Genomic DNA, 10,840 nt, shown 5'->3' with positions numbered 1-10,840 from the left:
GATGAAACTCCGCCCAAAAGTGTTCCCCTGCGCCAGAGCGTCGAGAAATATCCCACAGTATCACTATCACTTTTCCTTTCTTGTTTATTTATACACGATTATTTGTGTGAGATTAAAATCAGCAAAAGATGACAAACAGAGTAAAACAGGCCAACTTTGTTTGGACTAATTCTTTACAAAAGCTCAGTCATTTGGCGAGCACATGACAGTTTAGATGTAGTTTCTACTTTTTATTTTTTTTTATTTTGTTTTTATTTTTACATAAATTACTTTAAATTACTTTAACCCTTAAACTTTGAAACTGAAACAAAATTGGGAAAAAAAATGAATTATATAAATATATAAAAAATATAATTAATAAATAAAATAAACATACTGTAGGCTATGTACGGTAAATCTATTGTTGTTGTTTTTTTTTTGTGAGTGTTTTTTGTTTTTGCACTTGCAGGTATGGTTTTTTTCATATCCACATAAGTTTACTATCACAGGATATCTATTTCTTTGGTACTATACCTATACAAATAAATACTATATCACGTTGATTTTCTGTGCAACAATTGTTGATTTGAAATGTTAACATTGAATTATCATGATCCCATTAGCGTGTACACATACATATGAAAAATAAAACAAAATATATTAGAATATATTCTATCATTTTCTATTTGTCTTGAAAACATTTTGAAAATGTGTCACTATCTGGGAATTTTGTAGATCCATTTGTGATATAAGTGCCAGATCTCTAAAGACCTGAATTTGTTAGACTGTTAGACCCATTTTCCACTATCAACTGTATTCACAATTATTTCCACTAAAACATAATTTATTCTTTTGTCATTTACACTATTCATGTGGGTTTTTCTGATAGTATTAATCTAAGTTTATTAACAGTATAAAGTTTTTTAACAATACAAAAGTTGACAATTACAATAAAAAGAGAAAGCAATAATAATAATAATAATAATAATAATACACAGAACAACTTAAAACACACACCGATTAGCCACAACATTAAAACCACCTGCCTAATGTTGTGTTGGTCCCCCTCGTGCTGCCAAAACAGCGCCAACCCGCATCTCAGAAATGCGTTCTGAGTTTATATCCTTCGTATTCTTTGTCAGCCTGTCTGCTACTTTGAAAGACAAAATGATAAGGGTAAAAGACTGTGCACTTGAAGTTTTTTTTCTTTTCTTTTTTTCTTTTTTTCAAATGAAGCAATCGAATAAAAAAAAACTATGGAAAATCAAACTATTGATTTTTTAAAGATGTTGATTATAAAAAAGTGTAGAGACACTATATTTTAAGTTAATTAAAAACATTTAGATACCTGGAAATATTCAAGTACAATAGTATGAGAGACCGACTCCATTGCATCATAGTGCATGATGGGAGTCATTGGTTGCTTGTTTTTTTTTTGCTGTGACTGATTGTTCTTCCTCTTTAGGATCATGGGTAGTGTAGTTCTTCACCAAGAATTTAGCTATTAAACAGTTTTTTAAAAAAATGGAAGTGTTCTGGAAACTAATGGCTTCAGACAGAAACATATACCATTGATTAACTACCTCAGAGCTCACGGTTCTACTTATTGTTAATAATCTATTCCCCCTATGGAAAACAATTCTGGGATTTATAAGTATATTTTGGTCTTAATTCTAGCAGAAGCAAATGCAAATGGCTGAATCGCTTCCAGCACTTTTAAGAAACCTCCAACTCAAACAAATGCTAATTTTGTCTTTTTTAAAATGAAAGTACCATTTATTACAACATGGTAAAAATCTTAATTCTTTAATTTTTTTTATTATTTTTTTGGTCATATGAATAAACAGTCAGTAATTAAACTAACTTTCACTAGCATTTAGTTATTCGCACATAACAAAGTAAAGACTTGCAGGAAGTCAAGAATCTCTGTGACCAATTTTTTTTTTTTTTTTTGTATTGATCTGATTAATTAAAAGTATCAGCTCATAACAGTCATTTGTTTGCACCATAGAAATCCCTTTCATTCCAACTTTAAAAGAATATTCCAAATTCAATACAAGTTAAGCTCAATTGACAGCATTTGTGGCATAATGTTGATTACCACAAAAATCTGTTTCGACTCGTCCCTCCTTTTCTTTAAAAAAAAAAAAGCAAAAATCTGTGTTACATTGAGGCACTTACAATGACAGTGGCCAATCTGTAAATGTAAAAATACTCACTGTTTCACACATAAACAATACAGTAGCCTACTGTCTACCTGTTTGCTCCAGCATCTTGACAGTCCTACGCTGTTGTTTTGGGATTCATTCACACGTTCCACACCACGTTCATCTCTTGGAGACAGAATGCGTCTCCTTCCAGAGCGGTATGATGGCTATGTGGCCCCATGGTGTTTATACATGCATACTTTTTATTGTACAGATGAACGTGGTACCTTCAGGCATTTGGAAATTGCTCCCAAGGATGAACCAGACTTGTGGAGGCCCACAATTTTTTACTGAGGTTGAAGAAGCACTGTGTTTGAAGGAAGGCCTTAAAATACATAAAAAGTTACACCTCCAATTCAGTACACCTCCTGTTAGAAGCTAATTGGCTAATTTCCTAAAGGCTTGACATCATTTTCTGGAATTTTCCAAGCTGCTTAAAGGCACAGTTAACTTAGTGTATGTAAACTTCTGCCCCACTGGAATTGTGATATATTAAAAGTGAAACAATCTGTCTGTAAACAATTGTTGGAAACATTACTTGTGTCATGCACAAAGTTGATTTCCTAAATGATTAAAATCCTTGGAAGTTGTTTTCGACTATGGCAAAGTCACATTTGAGACGGCACAATAGCCGCAAACAATTCAGAGACAGGTTATTTAGACATTCAATGTATCAGTGTTATCTTCTACTCCGGAATAGAGGCCTTCTCTCCAATCCAGATGGAATGCTGGTCTTCACATCTTTGGGACATTATGACAGAGCACAGAGAGAAACAAAAGGGAACTCCATTGCACAAGAGAGCACATAATTGCTGCATCTAGTTAAATAGGGTATATGATTCATTATGTAATAAAAATAGAAATATAAACATAAAATGCACATTCTCTGGAGGCCGGGCTAAATAATTAAGCACTGTTATCTGCATTCCTGACATTGGTCAGACCCTCAGTCACCTCTCAAATTACAAACATATTACTTGTACCTTTTACGGTTATTGTGCCCTCTCAAATGTGACTTTTCCATAGTTGAAAACTTCCAAGGATTTGAATTGCTCTCCTTGGTACCCTTTTGACGTAAAGGAATAAGGAATAGCCATAAATGATAACTAACCTCTGATATCTGTGCATAAGTTTGTTTCAACCAAGGATGGGACCTCGATTCATGTTGTGGACAGAGGCGGCGGCAGCCGATTTTGCCAGGGCTTCAGCCCCGAATGTTTTGAGTATAGCCCCGAATGTATTTTGAAAAGTTGACTGACAAATATGAAACCGGACAATAGCCTATGTAAACCCCCGAAATCATAAGTTGCCTTATTTCCTTGTGTTTTGGCTTTGCACATACTGCATACAGCCTGTAAAAATAGACATAGGCATAATCTAGCCTATAGAATAAGTTTCTTTGCTGTCGGTAGCCTATTGCCGACTCCGTTTCTTCCTCTCTGTTGAATATGCAGCAGGTAGGGGAGGAGCTGACATGAACTTATGTTACTTAGTGGCGAGTTAACAGCAGTTAGCAGGAAAGACAGCAAAAATGAAGCAAATGAGGCTTCTAAAATTTCCGAAAGAAGTCAGTGGGTAAGAATTCACATTTGTTTTTGTACTTAAAGTCTAAAGATCATCATCTGACTGTCCACTACCGACTGATATCACATGTTGTATCCTCTAGCCTCGTGGTTAGCGCATCCGCCTCTCACGCTGGAGACGCATGGTGAGTTCATAAATATGTGATGAGATTTTACTTTGTAACTATTTGCATTCACAAGGATGAACTTGTACTTTGGCTTTAAATATGTATTTATTACATTTTATATAAAAGAAAACATTTCTATGAATGGAAAATAAAGTACATTTAATTTTGATATCATCGATGGCATAAATGTTTCCCTAAAACGAAAAAAACTAAGAATAAAATACAATATACCTTCGATTTAAAAAGTCAACATGAAGCATCACTCACAACCAATTTTACTGCAATTGGACATACCTGAGTAAAATAGGTATTCAATGAGTAAAAAATATATGGGAGCACTTGAATTTATTCATTTGAAATTGAGTGAATCGAGAAAAAAAAGAAAAGAAAAATAGAGTTAAGTACCAGAAATATTTTGTAACGTCAGCCCAAAAAAAAAAAAAGAAAAAGAAATGTAACTTTTTATATATGTAATAAGAACAGAAACATATAATGATTTCATGTTGACTTTAAGTGATATTTTTTGTTTATGCTACTTTACAATATAGTCACACTTTGTTATTGGACACAACCCCTAATTTTAAAGTTTAGGCATCTTTGCTGCATTTAGTCTCATAGAAACACAGGAGGCACCGGCAGCATATCTCATCTCTCGTATCATTCCAGTCCATTGTTTCTTTTCCTCCTCATACCTATATAAAAAAGAGGAATTTTATGTTTTATTTAGTTCCTTTTACATAGATAATATACTGATAATGTATCAAAGTATAAATGATGTCAATAGAGGACAAATGCTCTGAGAATGATCTGAAAACTTACTGCCAGATGTCTGTGATTTCAGAGGGCACACAATCTTTGTTCTCATTCTCCTTTATAGTGAAGCCGCCCAGTGCATACAGAGCACCAGCAGTACTGACCAGATTAACAGAGCTTCGCTCTTGAGCAAACTCAGGCAACGTCTCCCATCTATTGGAAAAAAACACAACACGGCATAGTGATTTTGTAGAAGGTTTGTTGAATTTCATTGTAAAAAATGTGCTATTCACAGTCAGCCGTGCTTAATATATTCCACAAGTGATTATCTAGATAAAGCAAGTCATTTTCGTCTGGTCGTGTAAGCTGTAAATAGAGTAGTCTGGCAATGTTTGCTTTTGTGTGAATTCTGCATCCATACCAACAGGTGTCAGTATGAAGTCTAAGACCACTAATTACTAAGTGCACTGTAGCATGGAGGAGGGCGTGGCCGGGCAGTATGACGGATGCCCGGACCCCAATCAGCCTGATGAGGCGAGCGAGGGATAAAGGCAACCGGAGACGGCAGCTCCCTGTATGTGTTTGTGAGTGTCTGTTTAATTAATTAAATATTATTTATATTATTAATCTGGTTCTCGCCTCCTCCTTTCCCTTGTACCCCCCTTACATGCACATTTGAACCTTCAAAGAACATATGCGTCATTTCAGAGGTTAAATGTCAATTAAAAACTAGAGAATACATACTTGTTTGTTCCAAAGTCATAAGCTTCACAAGAAGATAAAAGGCCATCTTCATTTGCTCCTCCAACCACAATGATCTTTCCTTTGTGGACCACTGCTCCAAACATGGACCTGGGGGTCTTCATGGCTGCCAACTCTTTCCATTCAGACTTCTTATGGTTGTACGCAAACATCTTGTTGATAGTTTTACTGTTCCATGGATGAAAACATGCAATGAAGCGTTACACTTTTCACACTTGAAATTGTTAACCCATGGTCATTCTAAATCAGTTATCAGTTCATGTTTCACACTTTTCATACTGTGCCCTCGGTTACAGGGCACCTATTATGCCCCTTTTCTCAAGGTGTCATTTAAATCTTTGGTGTCCCCAGAACGTGTCTGTGAATATTCGATATTAATGATTGTACGGATACAACATTGTTTATCCTTCGTGTTCTGAAACAAACTACAAAAACACATTCAAAATGAATACTGTCTCTTCATCACACTAATTATTGCGTTTGCCATCACTGTTCAAAGTTTCCCTCATACGAATATTATAGTCCCTATATATGGCTCAGATTGCTCTTTTGTGGCTTTTTTATCATTGTAAGTTCAATCACTACATTTGTAATAATAATAATAATTATGCTTGCCTTTCGAATCAAGCAGGTAGTCCTATTTCAAACTCATGCCATTGGTTGCACCAATCCCAATGTTTGTCTGGTGCAGTCAGGCTGCTCAAACAATCTAAATTGCAATTCCATTTTGTGCTTCTAGTGGTACAGAAATTACACACATCAACTTAGATTGAAATCTGAAAATCATACTTTTCATCCGTCTTTCCTCCTATGCAGTAAACGAGTCCATTTTGTGAGATCACACAGTGACCGTGAATTCTTAAGGGCAGCTTTTTGGTCTCCATCCACTTCATCTTGCTGCCGAGAACAGAAAGCGAACAATATTTACACATAAACATTGAAATATGTGGCAACTATTGCAAGGATAGTTCACCAAAAGATGAAAATTCACCCTCATGTTGTTCCAAACCTGTATGACTTTCTTGCTTCCGTGGAACACAAAAGGAGACGTTGCAGCCTCAGTCACTATTCAGTGTTATTGTCAACATTCTTCAAAATTTCAACCTTTTATGTTTCATGTAAGAAACAAAGTCATACGAGCTTGGAACGAGAAAACGAGGACAACATTTTCATTTCTGGGTGCACTGTCCCAAAAGGAAGTAGCAGGAAAGGTAGAAGAAACTGACAGACTTACTTGACATCATAACAGAGCACAGAGTCCAGAGACTCGCCTGTCTGCAGGTCTTTACCAGCAACTGCGAACAGCAGAGATTCAAACTCCCCCATGGCGAACAGACACCTGGGTGATGGCATAGGTGGCAGGGCTATCCAGTTTGAAGAATGGGTTTCAAGCTGCAGGACATGTAAAATGTACTTTTTAAAATTCTATCTGACATAAGCCTTGATTTTACAAGTTAAAGGAATAGCTCACACAAAAATGAAAATTCTGTCATTTACAAACCTTCAAGTTGTCCCATACCCGTATGACTTTCTTTCTTTTGTTGAACACTAAAGGAGATGTAAGGCAGAATGTTGATGCTGCTCTTTTGTGAGTGTCTGTGGCTTTCAAGCTCCAAAAATGACAAAGGTGCACCATAAAAGTAGTCCATGCATTATAATCCTCTGAATACAAGTCTTCTGAAACCATTTGAGAATTTCAATAGAATTTCACTTGTACAAATTTGAACACGTTTATTGAATATTTTCCCCTCTGCTGTAGCTCTCAAATCTTTTTTGCGTTTGGTGTATGTCAAACCTGGCACAAATCATTTAAAGGCTTCATTTTTAAAGGAATATTCCAGGTTCGGTACAAGTTAAGCTCCATCGACCGTGTTTGTGGCATAATGTTTATTACCACACAGATATATTTCGACACGTTCCTCCTTTTATTTAAAAAAGTAAAAAAATCTGGGTTACGGTGAGGCACTTACAATATAAGTCAATGGGGCCAATGGGTTAATGTTAAAATACAATTTTAAAAGTATAGCCACAAGATTAGTCTAACAATAGTGGATTTTGCAGATACCGATTACTAAGGTGGTGGGAAAGGCTGATAACCAATTAATCGGCTGATAGTTTTTAAATCTATTAGAATGTAAAAATATATATATATTATTCTTTATATACTGTACTATGGCAGGCTAAGATAAACAGCCTAAAATGAATCAAATCCCATATGAAGTTTTTTTCCCAAACAAAATCCCAAAATATCCAGAAAAAAATCAGATTTGGTGCATAGTGCAAGACTTTTAAGTATAAACAAGCCCAAAACACATAGGGGACTCTCATTAAACATTTGTCTGCAACTATCGACATACGTAGATTTCTGCCGATAACCGATAGTTCCAAAAAGCAACAATTAATCAGTAAAACCGATATATTGGTCTACCTCTACAATAGTTGTAAACAAAATGTGTGTTAACATGATTTTAGTGATTAGATGATTTTGTGTAAGTTATATCAATTTACACCTTCGTTGCCATGACGACATAACTCTGCAAACCCTAAAACATCCATGAAAACTATGATTTAAACAACTTTAACAGCTCAAAAAATACACTACTTTTAATAGAAAAACTAATGAATAAAATTATAAGCTTTACATTTCTGCCTTTAAACCCTCAAAAAACTGTCCCCATTATAAGAGCCTCACTTAACTTGTATTGAATCCGGTATATTCCTTTAATTGTACACAACCGTGATAACGCTATCGTATATTGGAAGTGTACAATATCAATATACTGAATTGTGACTATTTTTTTCACATTTTTGGAGCTTGAAAGGCTGATTCCCGATTCACTTTCACATTATATTCAATAGTAGCGGCCTGAACATTCTGCAATATGTCTTCATTTGTGTTCAACGGAAGTGAGAAAGTCATATATATTTAGAACAACATAAGCATGGGTAAATGATGCCAGAATATACTGAAGTTCATGATTAACTAATCCTTAATTGAGTGCCTCTTAAACCTGATAAAAATAGCACTGTAGTGGTGACTCCATGTCATCCTCATCAACAAACAGTCCTCCCAAGACGTAGAGCAGGTTGTTCTCCGACGTGATGCTGACATGGTTTCGAGGTATTTGCTCTGCCACTGCGGCTAGGAAGCATTCGTTTTCATTAGCGTCGTAAGCCACAGCTGCTGTGTCATTAATCATCAGGATGAGATCTCTGGTATACATGCCCAGCCTTTTATCATCATTCAGATAACCAGGCAAATCATTTTCGCCCTCTTCTCCGTTCTCTTTCTCTCCTTCCTTAATTTGTGGAAGTTTTCCAGCAAAAGCATCTTTGATGACTTTCATCTTCTTTATGAGCTCAGGATCAGCCTTGATAATGTCATCCTTTTCCACTTTCTCCTTAAAATATTTCTCTGGGAGCAGACGGAAGCGGATGTGTTCAAAAGCATCACTCAAAGCTTTCGCCCGGATCTCCTTGTTTTTCCTGACCCATTTCATCAACAGCTCAAACACAACTTCTTCTTTTTCTACATTCAGAGCATCACACCCTATGATAGCAAACATCTCAGGAGTGTTTAAATCAAGAAAGTCCTCCTCTTTGGTTAAAGTCTCAAAGTGATCCGCTATGAAGTCCCTTGCGGCCACAGCAAGTCTTGGGCAGTTCAGAACTAGCCCCATTCTAAAGATGGCCAAGCAATTACCTACCGATAACTTGTTTTGCAGATAGTTGACGCAAACAGTGAACACTGATGGTATCTGAAATCTGTTGGCAACTGCAAAGACATCTTGTACATTCTCATCCGTGATCTCGATATCGGCAGAATAGAGATAATTCACAATCATTTCCATAACAATGGGATCCACGTCCTCCAACACCACTTCCTTGTCGGTGTCGCTTTTCTCAACACCGTCTTCTGAGAAGTAGAGCTCTCTGAAGTAAGGGCTACAAGCAGACATGATGAGTTTGTGGCAGGGAAGACTCCTGTCTCCAACTTTCAGAATGCAATCGACAAACTTATTCTCTTTCAAGAGATCCTTCAAGCCATCCTGAAGTAGGGTGCTCTGAAAGAGCTTCAGATCCTCCTTCATACTCGTGGGATCCATCTCAGAGTTTGCAGGTCTTGAAGAGGATGCAGTACTTCCTCTAGTCTTGTTCTCAGTTGTCAGAGGCTGAAATAACACAAGCCACTCTGCAATTTAAGCCTGCCCCTCTAAATATAGACCCCTCATACAGTCAGAAAGAATTCAGTTTGACCAGACAGAAGGGCACAGTCACATCGGCTGACTGAAAAAGACAACTGTGAACCTTGGACACACTCAGAGGTCAGGGAAAACAAATGTGTGTTTGGTGCTATATTGTTAAATGAGGTGTCAGTTGAGGAATTCAACAGATGCAGGGGTCTAGGAGGCATAAATAAATGTGTGTCTTCATTTGTGCCGCTCTCAAGTTCTGTGACTCACGCATGTTCTACGAATTCATGTCCTGTTTCTAGTTAAAGGAAAAGTTCACCCAAAAATTAAAATTCTGTCATTATTTAATTACCCTTCTTTAGAGGATAGGGAGGGAATTCATTTACAGAAAAAGCTTTGCATTCACTCGCAATAGAGCGCAATAGTCTGGTTTCCGAGGTAAAAATCCCATACACTTCTTTCCATAGACAAATAGATTTTCAACGATAACTTGAACCTTTAAAGACAGACCTACCATGAGCTCTGAGGTTGTTCATCGATGGTATATGCTTCCGTTGAAGCCATCAGTCTGCGTTATGTCAATTTAATTGTTTAAAAATCGTGTTTGATAGCGGAATTCCTAAGGAAACAACTACATTACCCATGGTCCAGCAGAGAAAGCTTCACCAATCAGACAACCGCGACCAACAAAGCCCACAAAACGAGCCCAGGAGCGACCGCACACACCCATGATGCACTGTGAATGACGGAATCGAGTCGGTCTCCCTTCACCCTTAAACTACTTCCATATTTGCACATATCGAAATGTTTTTGCAATAAACGTAAATTATATTGTTTCTCTACTTATAATCAACAAAAATCAATAGTTTTATATATTCCCATTGTTCGTAGTGCTTCATGGGAGTGTAGTTCATTCCCTCATTAAAGATTGTGAGTACACAGTATTGTACCTTTGTCTGATTTTCAAACATTTTTTTGCCTCAAAACAAATTTTGTAATGTTGTGATACACCTCAGAGCTTGTCGGTTTGGTTCATGGCTCTTTTATGAAGGATTTTATGAAAAAAATAAAAGGAATGTCAAAAACATTTCTGGAACCCAGACGGCTGAAAAAGTAGGTGAACACTTTTGCGCTCTTTAGCTTTATCCATCCCTAATGAAAATCAACTATCATTTTACTACAGTAAATATTGTTCAACTATAGTATTTATAGTAAAACTATAACCATGGGTTTACTACAGTTAATATAGTTTAACC

The 10,840-nt window shown here is 36.4% G+C and overlaps 1 protein-coding gene across 1 annotated transcript; it reads right to left on the bottom strand.

Moving 5' to 3' along the window:
- Positions 1 to 3,969: 3,969 nt before the first annotated feature.
- Positions 3,970 to 9,563, bottom strand: LOC127655093 (kelch-like protein 41a). The gene is made up of 6 exons (XM_052142700.1): positions 8,403 to 9,563; positions 6,626 to 6,783; positions 6,181 to 6,288; positions 5,374 to 5,559; positions 4,696 to 4,842; positions 3,970 to 4,568 (listed from the first exon to the last, which is right to left on the bottom strand). The coding sequence occupies exons 1-6, from the start codon at positions 9,495 to 9,497 to the stop codon at positions 4,457 to 4,459; spliced, it is 1,806 nt and encodes a 601-aa protein (XP_051998660.1). The 5' UTR covers positions 9,498 to 9,563; the 3' UTR covers positions 3,970 to 4,456.
- Between the last annotated feature and the right edge of the window lie 1,277 nt (positions 9,564 to 10,840).

The sequence above is a fragment of the Xyrauchen texanus genome, chromosome 14, assembly GCF_025860055.1.
Source record: "Xyrauchen texanus isolate HMW12.3.18 chromosome 14, RBS_HiC_50CHRs, whole genome shotgun sequence".
NCBI lineage: Eukaryota > Metazoa > Chordata > Actinopteri > Cypriniformes > Catostomidae > Xyrauchen > Xyrauchen texanus.
Note: the sequence above shows the minus strand (reverse complement) of the source record. Positions and strands in the feature narration are given on the sequence as shown.

What these genes read in the sequence shown, in the direction of transcription:
- LOC127655093 (XM_052142700.1), bottom strand. Translation starts at nt 9,497, where the DNA reads ATGGATCCCACGAGTATGAAGGAGGATCTGAAGCTCTTTCAGAGCACC. An exon ending in GGAGGAAAGACGGATGAAAA is followed by an intron (nt 5,560 to 6,180) that starts GTATGATTTTCA and finishes TCCATGGAACAG; the next exon opens with TAAAACTATCAACAAGATGT. An exon ending in TATGACTTTGGAACAAACAA is followed by an intron (nt 4,843 to 5,373) that starts GTATGTATTCTC and finishes TTTTTCCAATAG; the next exon opens with ATGGGAGACGTTGCCTGAGT.